This window comes from Salvelinus fontinalis, chromosome 4, assembly GCF_029448725.1.
Source record: "Salvelinus fontinalis isolate EN_2023a chromosome 4, ASM2944872v1, whole genome shotgun sequence".
Taxonomy (NCBI): domain Eukaryota; kingdom Metazoa; phylum Chordata; class Actinopteri; order Salmoniformes; family Salmonidae; genus Salvelinus; species Salvelinus fontinalis.
The window spans coordinates 8,745,586-8,773,551 of NC_074668.1; the positions used below are offsets into that span (position 1 = coordinate 8,745,586).

Genomic DNA, 27,966 nt, shown 5'->3' on the forward strand with positions numbered 1-27,966 from the left:
TTTCATAAAGGTACAATTGGGTGATACACTGAGGTATGTATCAAAGGTCACCGTTTCTACCTGTGAATTTATACATTTTATTGGCTTCCTTTTGCAAATGTTTGCCTGTATGTTACATGGATGGCTACATATTGCTATTGGTGCAATCAATCACTACAGGGCAGGTTTGGCAGGCTATTTTTTGTGAACGAAACAATGATTACTCAAGGAGCTGCTGATTCAGTCACAAGCACAACCCACAAGAGAGGCAGGTCCTGCTTGCTTTCCCCAAACCCCACTTTTAGTTGGTATATCGCTATGGCAACGGCACACCTTGTGGTTGTTGTCAATTTCCCCCCTAGCTAGCCAGAACTATCATGAGAGCTATCATGTAGTTTAATAATTACAATATTTAGCGACACAACAACAACGAAAACGTCAAAATGTCGGATATATTATGCAGGTGGCTAAACGTAGAGCTCCGGCTATCAAAAACCGTTGGTAAGTGTGAACAGCTAACGTTAGCTACTGTAGCTAGGTAATGTATTACCTTTAAACTAACAACTTATCTAGCCAGCCTGTAGACAATTATATTTTGATGCAATGAGTCCAACTTGTGGTTTGCATTGTACGTTTTGGGTATTGTGTTGTGTAGTATTTATAGTTAGCAACAAAAAAAACAGAATTAAAGCCATAACGTTAGTCTGCAATATTTATTTCCTGCTGTTCAATAGTGATAAATTAAAAGGGAAATCCGGGATAAACGTACTTTTAAATGAATTATATATAGTCATTGATTCTTGAAGAATATAACTAAGAAATGCCTCGTGAGCATAGTTCAACAGTCTTACCCCATCAAAAGCACAAATATAAGTTTATTTTACTCTTTTGTTAGTAAACAATGTAATACTTAACGCAGGGTATTGACATTGCAATATGTGACTTTAATAAGCTAGTTTGTTGGTTATCTTTTTTCCCTACTCATCTCAAAATCAAGTTTAGCTATAGGAGTTCCAGTTGTTGGTAGCCTAGATGCCTATTGCCTAGGGTGGTCCTAAATGCTACACTCTTGTCTTTTTGCAGACCCCAGGTCCATCTCTAAGGATTTTGCAAATGGCTATCTTATTGGAGAGGTCCTGCATAAATATCAACTGCAGGGGGATTTTCACCTGTTCTTAAAGAGCAAGTAAGTTAATCAGTTGATATTTATTTAATCAACAATGTTCCAATATCTTATTTTGCCTAGGTTACAAAACATGTGTCTCTCCTAGCACTGCAAACTCAAAGCTGAATAACTTCACACTCATGGAACCCACATTGCAACTGCTCGGAGTTTCCTTGGACCTGAGCATGGCCCAAGCAGTGATGCGGGAGCAGCACGGTGCTGCCACACGGCTGCTTTACCAGCTCTTCATACTGCTGCAGAAGAAGAGGAAAGCCGGCCTGACGGGCACAGCTATGGAGGCTATGCAGCCAGCTGCCACAGCTTGCCTCCACCGTGTTGAGAATGACATCTACTCTGAGGTAAGTGGAATAAGGCTCCCTCAACTCCTCACGTCTGCTTCATTCGTTTGTAGTCGCCTGGGTGGTCTAGCGTTGTCATTTTTGTAATTAAACCTTTGTTTTGACAGGGTTATATTGAGTTATACTGAGACTAGGGTCTCTTTTTCAGATTAGCCCTGCATCAATACATGAAACATATATACAATATACAAAATTACAAAACATTCAGAAAAATAGACACATTTATCAACATAGAGGTCTCTAATTATTTTTCTGAACTGACCAAGGATGACCAGAACATCTAATTTCAGAGATCTCTGTGAGTTGTTCCACATAAAGGGTGCAAAGAAATGTGATTTGATTTGAAAACTAAGAGCTGCTTTACCCAACTCTGTGGAGAACGAAGGGGCCTCCAGCGTTATCCAAGCCTGTGACCAGGTTTGCCTACAGTACACGTTTGCCAGTGTCGACGTGGCTTTGAATCTGACCCACTGCCTTTGTGACAGATACTGTATATATTTTCCACAATCTCTCCTTTGAACAATAAGAATACGTTTTTTATTTTAAAAAATTGTATCTGTCTTTATTATCCCAGCGCCTGAGGACAGTCGTCAAGAGAGAGGCTGATCTGAAACTCCAAAAAATCGCTCTGAAGTACGAAATCAAAGGTCGAGAGATATATGACAAGTCTGTCATGGCCCACTTTGTGGAGGAGCAGAGACGGCAGAAAGTGCAGGAAGAGATGAGACTCCAGGACATTGAAAAGGTATCAGAAAGAATCCATGTTCACACTACATTTAGCCCTGGGCTAACAGCCTCCTAATCCTAACAGCCTCCTAACCCTAATCCTAACAGCCTCGTTAGCCCTGGGCTAACAGCCTCCTAACCCTAATCCTAACAGCCTCGTTAGTCCTGGGCTAACAGCCTCCTAACCCTAATCCTAACAGCCTCGTTAGCCCTGGGCTAATAGCCTCCTAACCCTAATCCTAACAGCCTCCTTAGCCCTGGGCTAACAGCCTCCTTAGCCCTAATCCTAATGCTAATCCTAACAGCCTCGTTAGTCCTGGGCTAACAGCCTCCTAATCCTAACAGCCTCGTTAGCCCTGGGATAACAGCCTCCTAACCCTGGGCTAACAGCCTCCTTAGCCCTGGGCTAACAGCCTCCTAATCCTAACAACCTCCTAACCAGAGATGTGTATAAACCCAGGTTGACAGCGCGCTGTATTATAGCGCAGCCATCTTGGTACTCCTCCTCTGTTTTTAAAAAGGTTTGGGAAGCTATAGAAATGCATTTATTAATGTCTACATTTGTTTTTGACACTTTTATTCTATTACAGACACCTTAATGCATACTTTTACATTATATTATGTGAGCTAAGCATAAAAATGAAAATATATAATTTTTTTTAAATCCTTCAAGTATTTTTTTTTTTTAGAGCCTGTTAATGTTACTGCCCCACTAACAACAAAATACTCAAATATAACACATACAGTGCCTTGCAAAAGTATTCACCCCCTTGGCGTTTTTCCTATTTTGTTGCATTACAACCTGTAATTTAAATAGATTTTTATTTGGATTTCATGTACTGGACATACACAATATAGTCCAAATTGGTGAAGTGAAATGAAAAAAATAACTTAAAATAACTTAATATTTTTTTAAATTAAAAATAGAAAAATGGTGCGTGGATATGTATTCCCCTCTTTGCTATGAAGCCCCTAAATAAGATCTGGTGCAACCAATAACCTTCATAAATTACATAATTCGTTAAATAAAGTTCACCTGTGTTCAATCAAAGTGTCACATGACCTGTCACATGATCTCAGTAAATATACATTTGTTCTGAAAGGCCCCAGAGTCTGCAACACCACTAAGCAAGGGGCACTACGAAGACTAAGGAGCTCTCCAAACAGGTCAGGGACAAAGTTGTGGAGAAGTACAGATCAGGGTTGGGTTATAAAAAAATAACCGAAACTTTGAACATCCCACGGAGCACCATAAAATCCATTATTAAAAAATAGAAAGAATATGGCACCACAACAAACCTGCCAAGAGAGGGCCGCCCACCAAAACTCATGGACCAGGCAAGGAGGGCATTAATCAGAGAGGCAACAAAGATACCAAAGATAACCCTGAAGGTGCTGCAAAACTCCACAGCGGAGACTGGAGTATCTGTCCATAGGACCACTTTAAGCCATACAGTCCGCAGAGCTGGGCTTTTACGAGTGGCCAGAAAAAAGCCAATGCTTAAAGAAAAAAATAAGCAAACACGTTTGGTGTTCGCCAAAACGCATGTGGGAGACTCCCCAAACATATGGAAGAAGGTACTCTGGTCAGATGAGACTAAAATTGAGCTTTTTGGCCATCAAGGAAAACACTATGTCTGGCGCAAACCCAACACCTCTCATCACCCTGAGAACAAATCAAATCAAGTTTATTTTATATAGTCCTTCGTACATCAGCTAATATCTCGAAGTGTTGTACAGAAACCCAGCCTAAAACCCCAAACAGCAAGCAATGCAGGTGTAGAAGCACGGCGGCTAGGAAAAACTCCCTAGAAAGGCCAAAACCTAGGAAGAAACCTAGAGAGGAACCAGGCTATGAGGGGTGGCCAGTCCTCTTCTGGCTGTGCTGGGTGGAGATTATAACAGAACATGGCCAAGATGTTCAAATGTTCATAAATGACCAGCATGGTCAAATAATAATCAGGAGTAAATGTCAGTTGGCTTTTCATAGCCGATCATTAAGAGTATCTCTACCGCTCCTGCGGTCTCTAGAGAGTTGAAAACAGCAGGTCTGGGACAGGTAGCACGTCCGGTGGACAGGTCAGGGTTCCATAGCCACAGGCAGAACAGTTGAAACTGGAACAGCAGCAAGGCCAGGTGGACTGGGGACCGCAAGGAGTTATCATGCCCGGTAGTCCTGACGCATGGTCCTAGGGCTCAGGTCCTCCGAGAGAGAGAAAGAAAGAGAGAAGGAGAGAATTAGAGAGAGCATACTTAAATTCACACAGGACACCGGATAAGACAGGAGAAGTACTCCAGATATAACCAACTGACCCTAGCCCCCCGACACATAAACTACTGCAGTATAAATACTGGAGGCTGAGACAGGAGGGGTCAGGAGACACTGTGGCCCCATCTGATGATACCCCCGCACAGGGCCAAACAGGAAGGATATAACCCCACCCACTTTGCCAAAGCACAGCCCCCTCACCATTAGAGGGATATCTTCAACCACCAACTTACCATCCTGAGACAAGGCCGAGTATAGCCCACAAAGATCTCCACCACAGCACAAACCAAGGGGGAACACCATCCCCACAGTGAAGCATGGTGGTGGCAGCATCATGCTGTGGGGACGTTTCACATCGGCAGGGACAGGGACACTGGTCAGAATTGAAGGAATGGTGGATGCTGCTAAATACAGGGAAATTCTTGAGGGAAACCTGTTTCAGTCTGCCAGAGATTTGAGACTGGGACGGAGGTTCACCTTCCAGCAGGACAATGACCCTAAGCATACTGCTAAAGCAACACTTGAATGGTTTAAGGGGAAACATGTAAATGTATTGGAATGGCCTAGTCAAAGCCCAGACCTCAATCCAATTGAGAATCTGTGGTATGACCTAAAGATTGCTGTACACCAGCGGAACCCATCCAACTTGAAGGAGCTGGAGCAGTTTTGTCTTGAAGAATGGTTAAAAATCCCAGTGGCTAGATGTGCCAAGCTTATAGAGACAAACCCCAAGAGACTTGCAGCTGTAATTGCTGCAACAGGTGGCTCTACAAAGTATTGACTTTAGTGGGGTGAATAGTTATGCACGCTCAAGTTCTTTTTTTTGGTCTTATTTCTTGTTTGTTTCACAATAAAAAAATATTTTGCATCTTCAAAGTGGTAGGCATGTTGTGTAAATCAAATGATACAACAAACCCCACAAAAAATCTATTTTAATTCTAGGTTGTAAGGCGTTCGCAAGCCACTGTATAATAATACATATAATAATACTGAAACACTGTAGAATTACATTAATTTCTATGGAGGACTGCTCCTACTGGGGATTGCCAATATGGCTGACCGGTGGCTTCAAAGCCTCTCAATGGCCAATACATAGCATCAGCAATCCAGGGTTTATATACATTATTGCTCCATCCCTAACAACCTCATTAGCCCTGGGCTAAGAGAGATTGTAGCCCAGAGCTAAGCTAATGTTCACATTTGCACAGTGGGACAGCACAAAACTTAGGCCAGGGCTACCTGGCCCTGCTCCGGAGCAGGGTTAGCGCCAACCTTTTTGGTCTGGTCAATCACAGACTTCCATTGTTGCATTGTGGGGTTGTTGTGGACATTGAAAAGACTGAAGGAAAAGCTGCTCCTGTCCAATGTCAAACAGTGCTTACTGCATACTGAACGGCTCTGGTCACATACATATAGTGAAGTGAATGAATGATGTGAGACGTTTAGCTACTCATTGTGGATGCCTAGCTATTATGCATATTAACTACATTGACATAATATTGTCTTTGCAGCACCGACATGCACGCAGAAAGCAGCATGAGATAATGACTCGAATTCAGACCGCCATCATCCAAATTCCCAAACCCCCGCCCAACCGGACATTGAAGGCCCTGGAAAAACAACAACAGAACCGGAAGAAGCAGGAGGCTCAGGTGAAAGAAGAATGTCTATATTGTAAAGTGTCAGGCTATGTAAAAAGGGTTTGGAGTGTAAGGCAATGAGAGGATACATGACAGTAGACGGCACAGATAATATAACGTATTATACACTCCAGGGTGAAGTTTCCCCTAGCTACAGATCTAGGATCAGCTCCCCCTCCGCAAACCATTAGTGGGGAAAATGCAAAACTGACCCAAGATCAGCGTCTAGGTGTAACTTCCCCCTACCTCCACTATGTTTTGGCCTCATTGGGGAAGCTTCAGCCCGTTCAGTAGACCGCACTAGGGCCAGGTGACGGGCCAGATCTGCGGAGCCGCGGGAACCCTATGTAATTTGAATACCGTCCCACCATGCTCAAGTATTATTTGTTGATGCGGGTCCATCACATGTACAAATTTTACCAGAACGGCTTTCTTTAACTTACCCTATATGATAAATGATCCAACTAATGGTTTCACCAACAATATGTGTTTTTGCCACTACAAAGGTCAGCATGATATTTTTGTGTATTGATGACAATAAATCGAATTAATTTGCTAAATAAATCATATTATTCAATAGTTTCAATATCATGTTAAGATAATTAAATGCATTCTGGGATTCATTGTGCAAATACTCTCCAAAGCGTTGTTGTTTCTGTCATTGTTTTAAGCAACAGTTGCGCTAGCTAACAAGAGACAACGGCCAAAAAAATTGATAAAGTCGAGAATAGAAAATTACGGATTTAAAAATCAGCAATGTATCAACACAAAAGTGGAGCCCAAAAGAGGAAGGCCAAAAATGAGAAAGCAAAGGAGGTATCAAAATGTGTTAAATTAGATTCCTTTTTCAATGCAGTTCAAGTGCAACCATTGCTTGCACATAGCGGGACCAGAAGAGGATGTAGGTTTATCATCGCCAGCAGCAGCTTTTAGCGGGTCAAGTGAACCAAGGCCAAGCTGTTCCATCGTGCCCGAAGAAGCAACTTTGACAGAGGAGGATACATGCTGTCAGGTATCGGCGGATACGACCCAGACAAGCCAGGCTGGACAAGCTATCCCCTGGGAGGAAGAGGAGCAGGGCGAGGCTAGAATCGTGGCGTCCTGTGTTATTATCTCGTGTTATTCGGCCACGCTAGATTGCGCGTATTGTGAGCCTTGAAGCTTGTTCGGAGATCGGAGTTCCCCATTCTTATCTGATGCAATGGGGTGAGAGATTGGCGCCATCTAACATCCAAAATAGCATGTTATGAGACATCCCAGATTCACATGGATGACTGTTTGGTATATGAGCAATGGAAGCTCAATGGCACTATTGACGCAGAAATGGAGAGAGGCGTGCGTAACGCAGCACATTTCTGTCGACAGGTGTTGGAGTGCATAGTTAATTTAACTCTCACACTTGCATCATGTAATTTAGCGTTCAGAGGGCACCGTGAAAAGCTGGGGCAGGCCAACAGTGGGAATTTTCTCAGTATAATTGAACATTTTACGCCCCAGTTGTTAAATAACTTTTAGGACGCCCCGCAGGACCCGTTAACTATATCAGTCCTGAAATCCAAAATGAGCTGATTTTATATCTTAGCCGAGCGAGTGAAGTGTGACATTCAGGGAGAGATGCAGGAAGCCCCCTTTTAAAAAAGAGATGGTCAATGTTGAGTGGCATATTTGATTTTGCATCAGAAAAATAAATTGTATCTCTAAAACGACTGTGTCCCACCCGCTGGTCATCTAGATACGAGTCCCTTGCCGCCCTGAGATACAGATATGTGGACGTAATGAAGGCCTTCAAAAAGATTGTGCTTTTAAGTGACAAGAAGGACGAGAGGGATGATGCAGCAGCACTGAAAAAGAAAAAGGAATTATTATATATATATATTTTAATTGTTCTGCAGACTTAGGTTTTAGAAAATGGGAACGTCGTCTCCAAAATGATCCGTATTACAACAGGACTTTGAGAAGGCCAAAGTCACTGCAAAGGCCCTTGCCGACAAATGTAGAGCTCAGAACGCATTTGAAGACACTCGGAGAAGGAAGGCGAGGCGTCATTTTGATGAGCTATGCGAGGACGAGCGACTGTCTGATGGGGAGAGTAGTTTTCGAGTTAATGTCTTTAATGCAAACCTTGACATCGCTATTCACCAGCTGTCAAACAGATTTAAAAGTCTGCGGGCAACATCGAGTCTGTTTGACTCCATCCATCCCACTACCCTGGACAACGCAGATGATGATGCGCTCTGCGAGACCGCTAGCCGGCTGGCTGAACATTACAGCAAAGATATATCAGCAAGCTTCCCTGGCCAATTACTCTCTTTCAGGGCCTGTTTTAAGAAGGAAATAGCAAAGCACACTACAATGGGAGACCTGGCCAAGATGCTCAATCTGTCTTTGGAAACCATGATCTGGTGCACGGCCGCTGAGCCATTTCATTGTCATCATAGCCTATACGTTTAACTAGGCTATACGAATAATAGTAAGCACATACACGTCATATACTGTTAAAAGGCATGCTGCCATTTAAGCAATCTGTTTGACTAGCCCACTTCATTGATTTGCTGGTGTTTCTGCTATAGGCCTCTGCGGGAGGCAGGTCATTTGAAATACCGGTATGTCAGTTTTGCCACCGTGCATAACTTCAGCGATCATGTACTGGGTCATTAGCTGTGTTTCGGTCAAGATATTGATCTATATATTTATGTTTTATAATACAGGCTGTTGTCTATTATTTGCAGATTAAATATGGTGTTTTTTGACCGCTTTATGCTTTCCGTGGTGCTGATCGATTTATACGGGTTCATTTCTGACCGCCATCCATGGTGCTGAATGTGTTGGCTATATTACTTCTCTGGTAACAGCTTCAAATGTGCCCTTAGATTGGGTTCTGCTCTGCTGTTACAATGCTTAGTAATATTAACACACAGTCTTACCAACAAAATTATTTACATTTTAAGGGAAATATCGGTGGTGATAGGAGCTTGTCATTTTTTGGGGCACTTGGGCCCATCATGATTAAGCTGCTCAACTGGTTGGCTTCACATCATACCCCTCCGCTGTGGATCATTTCCATAGAACTTCACAGGCCCTTTTTTTTACCAATCTTTCCATTGTGGTTTCCTAACAGAAGGTTCACATGGAAATCGCCGAGTTTGAGAAGAACAGGAAGAAGTTGTCACCTGCTGGCGGCTTTGGCACCTCTTCTTTGAGGTACGTGTTGGAAAAATCCCAGCCACAAATCTTCCCAAATATTTCCCCCCCAAAATTTGTATCAACTGTTTCAGAGTAGGGGTGCTGATCTAGGATCAGGTCCCCCCTTTCTATTTGCTTGTATTCATTATGATCTAAAAGGCAAAGCTGATTCTAGATCATCACTCCTACTCTAAGAAGCTTGATATATGCGGCCCTTGGACTACCATCCATCCTCCCCACAGTGTACCAGCAGATGTCCTCTTTCCACAGTGAGGCCCCCAGAAGCCATGGCTCCCAGTTGCAGAGGCCTGAGGAGCTGGCTCAGGCCAACAGCGAGTACATCCAGAAAATCCGCCAGAGGCTGGAGGAGGATGCAGCAGCTCGTCAGCAGAGGGAGAAACGCCGCCGCCGCGTCCTAGTAGAACAAATGAAATCCCACGAGGCCCAAGAGGTGAGCAGCAACCCACAGACAGTGTATGACCTCTCATACTACACGATGATGATGTTATTAATGATGATCCATGTTCAGCACTAGTAACCAGTCACATAGTCATTTGTGAACAGGTGTAAAACCTACACATGTAATTTCAGCTTAGACTTTGGTAGCTACTTCCACGATTATAAACAAATAAAATGTACATTTAGACCTGTTCGATCGTCCCGTCATGTGTCGCTCCGTGGTGATGTTTACCCTAGGTACAGATCTATGATCAGTTTCCCCTCCCCCAATCATAACCTTAACCACTAGTGGGGAAATTAAAAACAGACCCAAGATCAGCGTCTAGAGCCAACTTCACCCTACACAAATTGTGTCCTTTTGTGGTGCAGGAGGCCCTTCGAGAGGAGCAGCTGGTGGAGCGTCTGACCCGTCAGTCCCAGCTGGAGAGACGCCTGGCCGTCCAGCTCATGCAGCTCCGCCAGCAGAAGGACGTTCTCCGACAGAACCGAGTGTTCCGCGAGAGACAGTACCAAGAGCAACGGCTGAGGGATTTCCAAGAGGCCTTGGAGAGGGAGGCGGTGAGATCCATGTAGTCCATCGCTCCATAGGATGGACCATAGATAGACTATAGACCACAGATAGACTATAGACCACAGATAGACTATAGACCAGCGTTTCCCAAACTCTGTCCTTGGGACCCCAAGGGGAGCAAGTTTTGTTTTTTGCCCTAACATTACACATGATTAGTTGGTTATTTGAATCAGCTGTGTAGTGCTTGGGCAAAAACTAAACCTTGCACCCCTTGGAGTCCAGACCATAGATAGACCATAGATGGACCATGGATGGACCATAAATAGATCATAGATGGACCATAGACGGGCCGTAAACAGATCATAGATGGACCGTAAATAAACCATAGATAGACCATAGATGGACCGTAAATAGACAATAGATGGACTGTAAATAGACCATAGATAGACCATAGATGGATCATAGACAATAGATGGCTCATAGACCATAGATGGACTCTAGACCATAGATGCACCATAGACAGACAAATAGATCATAGATGGACCATAGACAGACCATAGACCATAGACGGACCATAGATCATTGATGGACCATAGACAGACAAATAGATCATAGATGGACCATAGACGGACCATAGACGATAGATAGACCATAGATGGACCATAGACCAATGTGTGACCGTAAATAGACCATAGATGGACCGTAAATAGACCATAGATTGACCATAGACCATAGACAGACAAATAGATTATAGATGGACCATAGACAGACAAATAGATAATAGATGGACCATAGACAGACACATAGATCATAGATGGACCATAGACAGACAAATAGATCATAGGTGGAACATAGACCATAGATGGACAAATAGACCATAGATAGACCATAGACGGACCATAGACCACAGACAGACAAATAGATCATAGATGGACCATAGACGGACAAATAGATCATAGATGGACCATAGACGGACCATAGACAGACAAATAGATCATAGATGGACCATAGACAGACAAATAGATCATAGATGGACCATAGACAGACAAATAGATCATAGATGGACCATAGACGGACAAATAGATCATAGATGGACCATAGACGGACCATAGACAGACAAATAGATCATAGATGGACCATAGACAGACAAATAGATCATAGATGGACCATAGACGGACCATAGACAGACAAATAGATCATAGATGGACCATAGACGGGCAAATAGATCATAGATGGACCATAGACAGACAAATAGATCATAGATGGACCATAGATGGACCATAGACCATAGATGGACCATAGACAGACAAATAGATCATAGGTGGAACATAGACCATAGATGGACAAATAGACCATAGATAGACCATAGACGGACCATAGACCACAGACAGACAAATAGATCATAGATGGACCATAGACGGACAAATAGATCATAGATGGACCATAGACGGACCATAGACAGACAAATAGATCATAGATGGACCATAGACAGACAAATAGATCATAGATGGACCATAGACAGACAAATAGATCATAGATGGACCATAGACGGACAAATAGATCATAGATGGACCATAGACGGACCATAGACAGACAAATAGATCATAGATGGACCATAGACAGACAAATAGATCATAGATGGACCATAGACGGACCATAGACAGACAAATAGATCATAGATGGACCATAGACGGGCAAATAGATCATAGATGGACCATAGACAGACAAATAGATCATAGATGGACCATAGATGGACCATAGACCATAGATGGACCATAGACAGACAAATAGATCATAGATGGACCATAGACGGGCAAATAGATCATAGATGGACCATAGACAGACAAATAGATCATAGATGGACCATAGATGGACCATAGACCATAGATGGACCATAGACAGACAAATAGATCATAGATGGACCATAGATGGACCATAGACAGGCAAATAGATCATAGACGGACCATAGATGGACCATAGACAGGCAAATAGATCATAGACGGACCATAGACAGACAAATAGATCATAGATGGACCATAGACAGGCAAATAGATCATAGACAGACAAATAGATCATAGATGGACCATAGACGGGCAAATAGATCATAGATGGACCATAGACGGACCATAGACGATAGATAGACCATAGATGGACCATAGACAGACAAATAGATCATAGATGGACCATAGATGGACCATAGACGATAGATAGACCATAGATGGACCATAGACAGACAAATAGATCATAGATGGACCATAGATGGACCATAGACAGGCAAATAGATCATAGACGGACCATAGATGGACCATAGACGGGCAAATAGATCATAGACGGACCATAGACAGACAAATAGATCATAGACGGACCATAGACAGGCAAATAGATCATAGACGGACCATAGACAGACAAATAGATCATAGATGGACCATAGACGGGCAAATAGATCATAGATGGACCATAGACGGGCAAATAGATCATAGATGGACCATAGACAGACAAATAGATCATAGATGGACCATAGACAGACAAATAGATCATAGATGGACCATAGATGGACCATAGACAGGCAAATAGATCATAGATGGACCATAGATGGACCATAGACAGACAAATAGATCATAGATGGACCATAGATGGACCATAGACAGGCAAATAGATCATAGATGGACCATAGATGGACCATAGACAGGCAAATAGATCATAGATGGACCATAGATGGACCATAGACAGACAAATAGATCATAGATGGACCATAGATGGACCATAGACAGGCAAATAGATCATAGATGGACCATAGATGGACCATAGACAGACAAATAGATCATAGATGGACCATAGATGGACCATAGACAGGCAAATAGATCATAGACGGACCATAGATGGACCATAGACGGACAAATAGATCATAGATGGACCATAGACGGGCAAATAGATCATAGATGGACCATAGACAGACAAATAGATCATAGATGGACCATAGATGGACCATAGACAGGCAAATAGATCATAGATGGACCATAGATGGACCATAGACGGACAAATAGATCATAGATGGACCATAGACGGGCAAATAGATCATAGATGGACCATAGACAGACAAATAGATCATAGATGGACCATAGACAGACAAATAGATCATAGATGGACCATAGACAGACAAATAGATCATAGATGGACCATAGACGGACCATAGACAGACAAATAGATCATAGATGGACCATAGACGGGCAAATAGATCATAGATGGACCATAGACAGACAAATAGATCATAGATGGACCATAGATGGACCATAGACAGACAAATAGATCATAGATAGACCATAGACGGACCATAGACCACAGACAGACAAATAGATCATAGATGGACCATAGACGGACAAATAGATCATAGATGGACCATAGACGGACCATAGACAGACAAATAGATCATAGATGGACCATAGACAGACAAATAGATCATAGATGGACCATAGACAGACAAATAGATCATAGATGGACCATAGACGGACAAATAGATCATAGATGGACCATAGACGGACCATAGACAGACAAATAGATCATAGATGGACCATAGACAGACAAATAGATCATAGATGGACCATAGACGGACCATAGACAGACAAATAGATCATAGATGGACCATAGACGGGCAAATAGATCATAGATGGACCATAGACAGACAAATAGATCATAGATGGACCATAGATGGACCATAGACCATAGATGGACCATAGACAGACAAATAGATCATAGGTGGAACATAGACCATAGATGGACAAATAGACCATAGATAGACCATAGACGGACCATAGACCACAGACAGACAAATAGATCATAGATGGACCATAGACGGACAAATAGATCATAGATGGACCATAGACGGACCATAGACAGACAAATAGATCATAGATGGACCATAGACAGACAAATAGATCATAGATGGACCATAGACGGACCATAGACAGACAAATAGATCATAGATGGACCATAGACGGGCAAATAGATCATAGATGGACCATAGACAGACAAATAGATCATAGATGGACCATAGATGGACCATAGACCATAGATGGACCATAGACAGACAAATAGATCATAGGTGGAACATAGACCATAGATGGACAAATAGACCATAGATAGACCATAGACGGACCATAGACCACAGACAGACAAATAGATCATAGATGGACCATAGACGGACAAATAGATCATAGATGGACCATAGACGGACCATAGACAGACAAATAGATCATAGATGGACCATAGACAGACAAATAGATCATAGATGGACCATAGACAGACAAATAGATCATAGATGGACCATAGATGGACAAATAGATCATAGATGGACCATAGACGGACCATAGACAGACAAATAGATCATAGATGGACCATAGACAGACAAATAGATCATAGATGGACCATAGACGGACCATAGACAGACAAATAGATCATAGATGGACCATAGACGGGCAAATAGATCATAGATGGACCATAGACAGACAAATAGATCATAGATGGACCATAGATGGACCATAGACCATAGATGGACCATAGACAGACAAATAGATCATAGATGGACCATAGACGGGCAAATAGATCATAGATGGACCATAGACAGACAAATAGATCATAGATGGACCATAGATGGACCATAGACCATAGATGGACCATAGACAGACAAATAGATCATAGATGGACCATAGATGGACCATAGACAGGCAAATAGATCATAGACGGACCATAGATGGACCATAGACAGGCAAATAGATCATAGACGGACCATAGACAGACAAATAGATCATAGATGGACCATAGACAGGCAAATAGATCATAGACGGACCATAGACAGACAAATAGATCATAGATGGACCATAGACGGGCAAATAGATCATAGATGGACCATAGACGGACCATAGACGATAGATAGACCATAGATGGACCATAGACAGACAAATAGATCATAGATGGACCATAGACGGGCAAATAGATCATAGATGGACCATAGACAGACAAATAGATCATAGATGGACCATAGATGGACCATAGACGATAGATAGACCATAGATGGACCATAGACAGACAAATAGATCATAGATGGACCATAGATGGACCATAGACAGGCAAATAGATCATAGACGGACCATAGATGGACCATAGACGGGCAAATAGATCATAGACGGACCATAGACAGACAAATAGATCATAGACGGACCATAGACAGGCAAATAGATCATAGACGGACCATAGACAGACAAATAGATCATAGATGGACCATAGACGGGCAAATAGATCATAGATGGACCATAGACGGGCAAATAGATCATAGATGGACCATAGACAGACAAATAGATCATAGATGGACCATAGACAGACAAATAGATCATAGATGGACCATAGATGGACCATAGACAGGCAAATAGATCATAGATGGACCATAGATGGACCATAGACAGACAAATAGATCATAGATGGACCATAGATGGACCATAGACAGGCAAATAGATCATAGATGGACCATAGATGGACCATAGACAGGCAAATAGATCATAGATGGACCATAGATGGACCATAGACAGACAAATAGATCATAGATGGACCATAGATGGACCATAGACAGGCAAATAGATCATAGATGGACCATAGATGGACCATAGACAGACAAATAGATCATAGATGGACCATAGATGGACCATAGACAGGCAAATAGATCATAGACGGACCATAGATGGACCATAGACGGGCAAATAGATCATAGATGGACCATAGACAGACAAATAGATCATAGATGGACCATAGATGGACCATAGACAGGCAAATAGATCATAGATGGACCATAGATGGACCATAGACGGACAAATAGATCATAGATGGACCATAGACGGGCAAATAGATCATAGATGGACCATAGACAGACAAATAGATCATAGATGGACCATAGACAGACAAATAGATCATAGATGGACCATAGACGGACAAATAGATCATAGATGGACCATAGACGGACCATAGACAGACAAATAGATCATAGATGGACCATAGACAGACATAGATCATAGATGGACCATAGACGGACCATAGACAGACAAATAGATCATAGATGGACCATAGACGGGCAAATAGATCATAGATGGACCATAGACAGACAAATAGATCATAGATGGACCATAGATGGACCATAGACAGACAAATAGATCATAGATGGACCATAGATGGACCATAGACAGGCAAATAGATCATAGATGGACCATAGATGGACCATAGACAGGCAAATAGATCATAGATGGACCATAGATGGACCATAGACAGACAAATAGATCATAGATGGACCATAGATGGACCATAGACAGGCAAATAGATCATAGATGGACCATAGATGGACCATAGACAGACAAATAGATCATAGATGGACCATAGATGGACCATAGACAGGCAAATAGATCATAGACGGACCATAGATGGACCATAGACGGACAAATAGATCATAGATGGACCATAGACGGGCAAATAGATCATAGATGGACCATAGACAGACAAATAGATCATAGATGGACCATAGATGGACCATAGACAGGCAAATAGATCATAGATGGACCATAGATGGACCATAGACGGACAAATAGATCATAGATGGACCATAGACGGGCAAATAGATCATAGATGGACCATAGACAGACAAATAGATCATAGATGGACCATAGACAGACAAATAGATCATAGATGGACCATAGACGGACAAATAGATCATAGATGGACCATAGACGGACCATAGACAGACAAATAGATCATAGATGGACCATAGACGGGCAAATAGATCATAGATGGACCATAGACAGACAAATAGATCATAGATGGACCATAGACGGGCAAATAGATCATAGATGGACCATAGACAGACAAATAGATCATAGATGGACCATAGACAGACAAATAGATCATAGATGGACCATAGATGGACCATAGACCATAGATGGACCATAGACGGACAAATAGATCATAGATGGACCATAGACAGACAAATAGATCATAGATGGACCATAGACAGACAAATAGATCATAGATGGACCATAGACCATAGATGGACCATAGACAGACAAATAGATCATAGATGGACCATAGATGGACCATAGACGGACAAATAGATCATAGACGGACCATAGACAGACAAATAGATCATAGATGAACAATAGACCATAGATGGTCTGCTTGAGCAATGCCCTCCTTTAGTCAATCATCAGCAGCCAACATGTCAGAAGAAGTAGTATGCAGGATTTCCCCTTCAGTGAGACCCTGACCTCGGCAAGTAGAGGATGTATTACACCTGCACATTGTACATATATACCTAGAATCAGCATATCATCATGCATGGAAAGTAAAGCCTCATCTAGTTAAGCTACTAAGTTGTTCAAAATTGTAATGATATTATTATTAACAAACAAAAGGTTTGCATTTGTTTCATGTATAGCCATGCTTCAAAAGAAACACAGTGTAAAGCCAAGTATAGGTTTGGGTGTTTTCAGGAGAATATTACTTGATTTTCCATTACTTAGTGTTACTAACAATATGTTTTTGGAGTGGCTGGATTCTGGTCACGAGAGGCGATTTAACTAAGGTCCTTACTATCCGATAAAGGTAGGGGTTAAGGTTAGGGTTTAGGTTAGGACGTCCCAAGGATCCCGGATAGCACTAACTATTACACTAGAAGCTGATGTGAGGTTTGACCTTTGACCTGCCAATGGTGTAACAGGCTCTAGCACGCCAGGCCAGTTTGGATCACGCCGAGGAAACTCGGAAAGAGATTGAGGTACATGACAGGATAGCGACGGAGCGCGCCCAGGCTCGCTACAGGAAGCACTCTGACAGCTGCCGAGAAATACTGGAGCAGATAGTGGACCTGGCCACGAAAGCTGGAGAGTACCGCCTCCTCACTGGAAAGTACGTGCCACCCTTCGAGAGTGTTATTAATTTCTACAAATTCAAAGTTTGTGGTTTTTATGTCATTGACATTTGGAGCTATTGAAATGTTTGAATATTGTCCCATGTACATTATGTAATTTACTGATGTCCCAAACTAGCCCCATACGGATAACCAAAGTCAAACCAAATTGACCATGGTCACTGTGATGGGTGTTACAATCTGGTCACGTGCAATTGTGCTCCGAATTGATTATGGCTTGAGTGCTGCCAGCTGTGGGCATGTGGGCAGGGTTGAAATGAACCCAATCCAAGGAAAACTGTTACATACCCTTCATTATGTGACACACCCTTTTGTCCTAGTAATCTCTCAGATCTCTGTTCTGGAAGAGACTGACTGAATGACCAAAATTATCCAATTTACACTTTGTAGTCAATTTTGACTGTAGAATAAATGTTTCTGACTCCCATCGATGCCACATAGGCTGTTTTCAACCAGATACATTTTTATTTTATTCAGTCGCTCTTTAAGTAGAGTTTCATGACGTTCTGTACAAATGTTTGATAGAATCTGAAAGAGAAGGGTGTTTGTAATTTGTTGAATTATAAAATAATGAAAGTGAAAAGGCTCCTATATCCATTTAATATACTAAAAGCACTCACAATATCACAAGCCAGCTATAGATTTTGAGGAGCTAAGACAATCTAAGAGTGTTAACCCCCGTAGAAATGAACAATGTGTCAGAATGTGAGTATTTCACCACCCAGTGGGCACACACTGGTTGAATCAACGTTGTTTCCGCGTCATTTCAATGAAATTACGTTGAACCAACGTGGAATAGACGTTGAATTGACGTCTGTGCCCAGTGGGAAGTTGTGTTTACTCATGCTCATACCGTTATAGCTTTGCTTGTGCAAAATCGTTAGGTTAGCTCAAGGCACGACATGACAGAATCATATCTTTTTTTTGCTTGTCAAATGACTTGACCAACAAAATCAAATAAAGAAAACAACCTGAAATTCTGTCTCATTCTTCTCGTGAAAGTTTTAGTGTAACTTGTTCACTTTGTACTGGTTTGAACAACAACAATTAGAATGTACTTGGAGGGAAGAGAATTAGAAATTATATGTAAAGGCAAAGTAGGAGACAAGTAGACAAGGGTGGGAGAGCAACCTTTCCTTTTTGGGACCGTTTTTATTTTATTTTTTTAATCTTCAAGACCTTAATCGTTAATTCAGTAGAGTGATACTCCAGCAGGACCGGCACAGTATTCTGACGGCATCATTTTAGATGCAACACAGCTCTGAGTGTACTTTGCTACTCTGTCCTGCAGTCTTATCCCTGGGAAGTTGATGCGGGAATGGAAGGAGCTCATGTTTTGCGGGAAGCCCCTGTATGACAGTGGCAGTCTGGAGGAGCTACCTGCCGACCCCACCCCAGAGCAGTTCATTGAGGTTGAGAAACAGGAGATCCTTAACAACCAGGACTATGATGAGTATATGGTGAGTTCATTAGTGTGAGGTCATGCCCAAGAAATTCTGTTCAGTGTGTAAATGGAATTCAGTGGTTCTCAAATTGTCTTGAAATGGTGTCGCAAGTTAATAATATGACTTCACTGATATGTTGAATTTCACAATGGTGCAGGTTTATAGCCTGGTACCATATCTGTTTGTGCTATCATGATAATTCCTTGTATGCCTGGTACCCAGGCTAGCAGGTTCAGTGTTATTGTTGGCAGTAATCCCAGTGTCTTTAGGTGTGTTCTGTGTGTTGATTCTGTGTGTTAGAGCATGACTGGTGAGTGGACCTGGCCAGAGGATGGGGAGACAAAGCCCCCCCCATCCAACAACAATATCCTGGGACATGTGGTGCTCCGCCTGCAGACTATTGTGAACCCCCCCAAACCAGACACCCTTCCTCCGTTCTTTCCTCGGTTCACACTGAAAGCCTGTGTGCTGGGGAAGCTTTTCTCCGGGAAGACCACATGTTTAACCAGGATTGCCAAAGGTATCCCTCCAACCATATGATGCAGTATCACACAGTATCGTGCAGTATTGTGCATTACCATGCTACTTCATTTCTGGCAAAAGATTAGGTAACAGATTAGGTGTTGTCGTGTGTCTTGCCTCGTGAGAGTCGTCTATATTCTTTGGCTAAAACAACCATAGAATAACACACAGGTAACTGCGAAAATAAAGGAAACACTAAATGAGGGATACAAACTATATTGAAAGCAGGTGCTTCCACACAGGTATGGTTTCTGAGTTAATTAAGCAGTTAGCTTCCCATCATGCTAAAATGCTGACCAGGTGAATCCAGGTGAAAGCTATGATCCCTTATTGATGTCCCGTAGCTAAATCCACTTCAATCAGTGGAGATGAAGGGGAGAAGACAGGTTCAAGAATGATTTTTAAGCCTTGAGACAATTGAGACATGGATTGTGTATGTGTGCCATTCAGAGGGGGAATGGGCAAGACAAAATATTTAAGTGCATTTGAACAGGGTATGGTTGTAGGTGGCAGGCGCACCGGTTTGTGTGAGGAACTGCAACGCTGCTGAGTTTTTCCACACTCAACAGTTTCACGCTTTCGACACCTTGCAGAGTCCATGCCCCGACAGACTGAGGCTGTTCTGAGGGAAAAAGGGGGGCGGTGCTATATTAGGAATTTGTTCTTAATGTTTTGTACAGTCAGTGTAGGTATACAGTATATATGAATAATATATATATATATATATATGAAAATAGGATCTCTCTGCAAACCACCATCTATTCTCTCATCTTCTAACCCAGTCCATCACATCCACATCCTGTCAGCTAATGTTCTGATCCAGGAGGCCCTGGATGCACATCAGCTTGGAAAGCTTGGACGTGAGGTCAGAAAACCGGTTTTAAAAAAAATTATCTAAAACGTGTCTGAAATGTTTTGAAGTGAATTGGAATAACACATAGATAAACTGTCATAATAATGGATGAATGACAGCTGTATGCAGTTGTATATTCCCTTTTTTTATCTGTATTTAAATAAAAACATGAACCTTTTTATACTGTATAAGAGCACAGAGAGCTGTTTAACATTGCCCACTAAAGACATCGACCAGGTGGAGACGGATACTGAGATGGAGGAGTCGTCACAGGATTCAGGTGAAGTTGCCCCTAGACGCTGATCTTGGGTCAGTTTTTCATTTTCCCCACTAATGGTTAAGGTGACGATTGGGGGAGGGAAAGCTGATTCTAGATCTGTACCCAGGGGAAACATCATGTCAAAGCGCAATATTAGGAGAATCAGCAGCATATGTTTAAGCCAATGAGAAATGTTACTTGTGTTTTTTTACTTCATCCTGAATTGCCCGTCTGTAAACAAGCGTTTTGTCTGATTTGGTCTTATTGTTTGGTAGGCCCACTCGCTCAGGAGCCTCAGCAGCAAGGAGCCAAGAAAAAAACCAAGGCAAGTACAGTACAGAGGTATTTTAACATGACAATGTATCTCTTATACCTACACACTGACACAGAGAAACACATACAGTGTAATCTGAAAGTATTCAGACCCCTTGACTTTTTCCACATTTTGTTATGTTACAGCCTTATTCTAAAATTGATAAACAAATAATAATCATCATCAAGCTACACGCAATAACCCATAATGACAAAGCAAAAACAGTTTTATTTGAAAATGTTTTAAATTAAAAACTGAAATATAACATTTACATAAGTATTCAGACCCTTTACTCAGTACTTTGTTTAAGCACCTTTGGCAGTGATTACTGCCTCAAGTTTTCTTGGGTATGATGCTACAAGCTTGGCACACCTGTATTTGGGGAGTTTTTCCCATTCTTCTCTACAGATCCTCTCAAGTTCTGTTAGGTTGGATGGGGAGTGTCACTGCACAGCTATTTTCAGGTCTCTCCAGAGATGTTCAATCGGGTTCAAGTCCAGGCTCTGGCTGGGCCACTCAAGGACATTCAGAGACTTATCCCGAAGCCACTCCTGCGTTGTGTTGGCTGTGTGCTTAGGGTCGTTGTCCTGTTGGAAGGTGAACCTTCGCCCCAGTCTGAGGTCCTGAGCGCTCTGGAGCAGGTTCATCATCAAGGATCTGTCTGTACTTTGCTCCGTTCATCTTTCCCTCGATCCTGACTAGTCTCCCAGTCCCAGTCGCTGCAAAACATCCCCAAAGCATGATGCTGCCACAAATGCTTCACCGTAGGGATGGTGCCAGGTTTCATCCAGACGTGACACTTGGCATTCAAGCCAAAGAGTTCAATTTTGGTTTCATCAGACCAGAGAATCTTGTTTCTCATGGTCAGAGTCCTTTAGGTGCCTCTTGGCAAATTCCAAGCCGGCTGTCATGTATCTTTTACTGAGGAGTGTCTTCCATTCTTCAATCTCCACAAAGGAACTCCAGAGCTCTGTCTGAGTGACGATCGGCTCCCTGACCAAGCCCCTATTCCCCGATTGCTCAGTTTGGCCGGACAGCCAGCCCTAGGAAGGGTCTTGGTGGTTCCGAACTTCTTCCATTTAAGAATGATGGACGCCACTGTGTTCCTGGGGACCTTCAATGTTGCAGAAATGTTTCGGTACCCTTCCCCAGATCTGTGCCTCGACACAATCCTGTCTCTGAGCTCTACTTTCAATTCCTTCGACCTCATGGCTTGGTTTTTGCTCTGACATGCACTGTCAACTGTGGGATCTTATCAAGACAGTTGTGTGCCTTTCCAAATCATGTCCAATCAATTGAATTTATCAAAGGTGGACTGCAATGAAGTTGTAGAAACATCTCAAGGATCATCAATGGAAACAGGATGCAGCTGAGCTCAATTTCGTGTCCCATAATAAAGGGTCTGAATAGTTATGTAAATAAGGTATTTCTGTTTTTGTTTGTAATAACTTTAGAAATTTTAGCAAAAACATGTTTTGCTTTGTACATTATGGGTTATTGTGTGTAGATTGATAAAAAAATATATAAATTGTAGAATACGGCTGTAACGTAACAAAATGTGAAAAAAGTCAAGGGGTCTGAATACTTTCCAAATGCACTGTAGGTGCATAGGTGTTCTATTTTAGCATTATGGCCCGAGGAGGTGTGGTATATGGCCAATATACCACGGCTAAGGGCTGTTCTTAGGCACAATGCAACGTAATCAGAACAGTAAAAATAAATGTTTTGTCAACCAGTTTATATTTCTACCTAATATCTAATACTGTATATACGGTACCAGTCAAAAGTTTGGACATACCTACTCATTCCAGGATTTTTCTTTGTTTTTTACTATTTTCTACATAATAGAATAATAGTGAAGACATCAAACTCACAGTGCCATCCGTTTTGTCACCAAGCCCTATATACTACCCACCACTGCGACCTGTATGCTCTCGTTGGCTGGCCCTCGCTTCATATTCGTCGCCAAACCCACTGGCTCCAGGTCATCTATAAGTCTTTGCTAGGTAAAGCCCCGCCTTACCTCAGCTCATTGGTCACCTTAACAACACCCACCCGTAGCACGCGCTCCAGCAGGTATATCTCACTGGTCACCCCCAAAGCCAATTCCTCCTTTGGCCGCCTTTCCTTACAGTTCTCTGCCGCCAATGACTGGAACGAACTACAAAAATCACTGAAGCTGGAGACTCATATCTCCCTCACTAACTTTAAGCACCAGCTGTCAGAGCAGCTCACAGATCACTGCACCTGTACACAGCCCATCTGTAAACAGCCCATCCAACTACCTCATCCCCCATACTGTTATTTATTTTACTCCTTTGCACCCCAGTATCTCTACCTGCATGCTCATCTTCTGCACATCTATCACTCCAGTGTTTAATTGCTATATTGTAATTATTTCGCCACTATGGCCTATTTATTGCCTTACCTCCCTTATCCTACCTCATTTGCACACACTGTATATAAACTTTTTCTATTGTATTATTGACTACATGTTTGTTTAATCCGTTGGTGTACCTCTACCTCTGTGTTGTTGTTTGTGTCGCATTGCTTTGCTTTATCTTGGCCAGGTCGCAGTTGTAAATGAGAACTTGTTCTCAACTAGCCTACCTAGTTAAATAAAGGTGAAATAAAAACAACTATTAAATAACACATATGGAATCATGTAGTAAAGTGTTAAACAAATCAAAATATATTTTATATTTCAGATTCTTCAAAGTAGCCACCCTTTGCCTTGATGAAAGCTTTGCACACTCTTAAATATATTTTGATTTGTTTAACATTTTTTGGGTTACTACATGATTCCATATGTGTTATTTAATGTTGATGTCTTCACTATTATTCTACAATTTAGAAAATAGTAAAAATAAAGAAAAATCCTTGAATGAGTAGGTGTGTCCAAACTTTTGAACGGTACTGTATAATATCACTTGAATACTTGTATTTGGAATAACAAAGAACATCCTTCCCAGCTCTCTGTGAGGGCCCAGCATGGAGCAGCAGTGGAAAAGTTTCTCAGAAAAGGGAGATCCGTCCCAGACGAGCTGCTTGTGGACATTGCAGTCGAAGCTATCAGGTTTAAACACAAACAAAATCCTATTCTGTTCTTTAGAAGCAATATATCGAATCAAATGCTAAATTAAACTAATAGCCCTTTCGTGTTGAACGTGTATTGACTGTAATCTCTTTACCCCAGGGCAATCCCAGCAGACTCAGGCTGGATTCTGGACGGCTTCCCGGTCGATCTGACCCAGGCCAAGCTTCTGGAGAAGGCCCTGGGAGGCTCGGACACCGGGAAGGAGAGGAAGAACAAGCGGTCCAACCTGTCTGTGGATAGCAACGCGCCTAAGGAGCCCCCTCCTCCCTCTCCTGTGCTGGACCTAGCGCTGCTGCTTGACGTGTCTGATGACCACGTTTTGGACAGGGCGGCCAAGCAGGCCTGTGAGTTTCATATCCCCGGTCCCAGATCCGTTTGTGTTGTCTTGCCAACTCCTATGGTCATTGTCACAGGTCCTATGGTCATTGTCACGCAGCGTTACCTTGACCATAGGGGTCGGCATGACAACACAAACAGTAGGTATCCAGGCTGTATGTTTCAAGTTTTCACATTTATTCACCACAACAGTACAGGATACAACAGGTGTATAACAGTACAGGATACAACAGGTGTATAACAGTACAGGATACAACAGTACAGGATACAACAGGTGTATAACAGTACAGGATACAACAGTACAGGATACAACAGGTGTATAACAGTACAGGATACAACAGGTGTATAACAGTACAGGATACAACAGGTGTATAACAGTACAGGATACAACAGGTGTATAACAGTACAGGATATAACAGGTGTATAACAGTACAGGATACAACAGGTGTATAACAGTACAGGATACATCAGGTATATAACAATACAGGATACAACAGGTGTATAACAATACAGGATACAACAGTACAGGATACAACAGGTGTATAACAGTACAGGATATAACAGGTGTATAACAGTACAGGATACAACAGTACAGGATACAACAGGTATATAACAGTACAGGATACAACAGGTATATAACAGTACAGGATATAACAGGTGTATAACAGTACAGGATACAACAGGTATATAACAGTACAGGATATAACAGTACAGGATACAACAGTACAGAATACAACAGGTATATAACAGTACAGGATATAACAGTACAGGATACAACAGTACAGAATACAACAGGTATATAACAGTACAGGATACAACAGGTGTATAACAGTACAGGATACAACAGGTGTATAACAGTACAGGATACAACAGTACAGGATACAACAGGTATATAACAGTACAGAATACAACAGGTGTATAACAGTACAGGATACAACAGGTGTATAACAGTACAGGGTACAACAGGTGTATAACAGTACAGGGTACAACAGTACAGGATACAACAGGTGTATAACAGTACAGGATACAACAGGTGTATAACAGTACAGGATATAACAGGTGTATAACAGTACAGGATACAACAGTACAGGATACAACAGGTGTATAACAGTACAGGATACAACAGGTGTATAATAGTACAGGATACAACAGGTGTATAACAGTACAGGGTACAACAGGTGTATAACAATACAGGATACAACAGGTGTATAACAATACAGGATACAACAGTACAGGATACAACAGGTGTATAACAGTACAGGATACAACAGGTGTATAACAGTACAGGATATAACAGGTGTATAACAGTACAGGATACAACAGGTGTATAACAGTACAGGGTACAACAGGTGTATAACAGTACAGGATATAACAGGTGTATAACAATACAGGATACAACAGTACAGGATACAACAGGTGTATAACAGTACATGGTACAACAGGTGTATAACAGTACAGGATACAACAGGTGTATAACAGTACAGGATACAACAGGTGTATAACAGTACAGGGTACAACAGTACAGGATACAACAGTACAGAATACAACAGGTATATAACAGTACAGGATATAACAGTACAGGATACAACAGTACAGAATACAACAGGTATATAACAGTACAGGATATAACAGTACAGGATACAACAGTACAGGATACAACAGGTGTATAACAATACAGGATACAACAGTACAGGATACAACAGGTGTATAACAGTACAGGGTACAACAGGTGTATAACAATACAGGATACAACAGGTGTATAACAATACAGGATACAACAGTACAGGGTACAACAGGTGTATAACAGTACAGGATACAACAGGTGTATAACAGTACAGGATATAACAGGTGTATAACAGTACAGGATACAACAGGTGTATAACAGTACAGGATACAACAGGTGTATAACAGTACAGGATATAACAGGTGTATAACAATACAGGATACAACAGTACAGGATACAACAGGTGTATAACAGTACATGGTACAACAGGTGTATAACAGTACAGGATACAACAGGTGTATAACAGTACAGGATACAACAGGTGTATAACAGTACAGGATACATAGATAGATAGGATATATAGATAGATACTAATGGTAATATATACATGTAAACAGGAGTAATCGTGACCAGTAGCAGGATAAATAGGTAGATACTAATGGTAATATATACATGTAAACAGGAGTAATAGTGACCAGTAGCAGGATAAATATGTAGATACTAATGGTAATATATATGTAACGGGTGACGCTCTCCTCATCCTCGGATGAGGTGAGGAGAGAAGGATCCTCAGACCAAAACGCAGGCTTTGGGAAATAAGCCATCTTTATTAAACAACGATGATGGCAAACACGAAACGAAACAAAACACTTTCAAACTACAAAATAACAAAACGACGTTGACGAAACCTGAACATAAACTTACATAACTAAACATAAACTTACGTACAGGAAACAGACGACATCGAAACGAAAACGAAACAAACAAACGCTACAGTCCAGTGTGGTACGAACAAACATACTGACACAGGAGACAATCACCCACAAACAAACAGTGAGAATGCCCTACCTAAATATGACTCTTAATTAGAGGCGAACGCAAACCACCTGCCTCTAATCAAGAGCCATACCAGGCAAACCAAAACCAACATAGAAACAGATAACATAGAATGCCCACCCAACCTCACGTCCTGACCAACTAACACACAAAACTAACATAAATAGGTCAGGAACGTGACAGTACCCCCCCCACAAGGTGCGAACTCCGGACGCACCAGCACAAAGTCTAGGGGAGGGTCTGGGTGGGCATCTAACCACGGTGGTGGCTCAGGCTCCGGGCGCGGTTCCCACCCCACCATAATCCATCCTAACTTCCTCCCTCCAAGAATGT

The 27,966-nt window shown here is 42.0% G+C and overlaps 1 protein-coding gene across 1 annotated transcript in view; it reads left to right on the forward strand.

Moving 5' to 3' along the window:
* Positions 1-250: 250 nt before the first annotated feature.
* The window catches only part of spef2 (sperm flagellar 2), a 62,025-nt gene continuing 34,309 nt past the window's right edge, over positions 251-27,966 (forward strand). The window contains exons 1-16 of the mRNA XM_055918687.1: positions 251-480; positions 1,063-1,165; positions 1,251-1,503; positions 2,078-2,248; positions 6,010-6,150; positions 9,257-9,339; positions 9,592-9,772; positions 10,150-10,338; positions 18,039-18,226; positions 19,540-19,708; positions 19,994-20,213; positions 20,998-21,080; positions 21,261-21,348; positions 21,603-21,652; positions 24,613-24,716; positions 24,837-25,081. Coding sequence (XP_055774662.1) covers positions 423-480; positions 1,063-1,165; positions 1,251-1,503; positions 2,078-2,248; positions 6,010-6,150; positions 9,257-9,339; positions 9,592-9,772; positions 10,150-10,338; positions 18,039-18,226; positions 19,540-19,708; positions 19,994-20,213; positions 20,998-21,080; positions 21,261-21,348; positions 21,603-21,652; positions 24,613-24,716; positions 24,837-25,081 — 2,326 coding nt within the window. The 5' untranslated portion in view covers positions 251-422. The remainder of the gene's footprint in view (positions 481-1,062; positions 1,166-1,250; positions 1,504-2,077; positions 2,249-6,009; positions 6,151-9,256; positions 9,340-9,591; positions 9,773-10,149; positions 10,339-18,038; positions 18,227-19,539; positions 19,709-19,993; positions 20,214-20,997; positions 21,081-21,260; positions 21,349-21,602; positions 21,653-24,612; positions 24,717-24,836; positions 25,082-27,966) is intronic.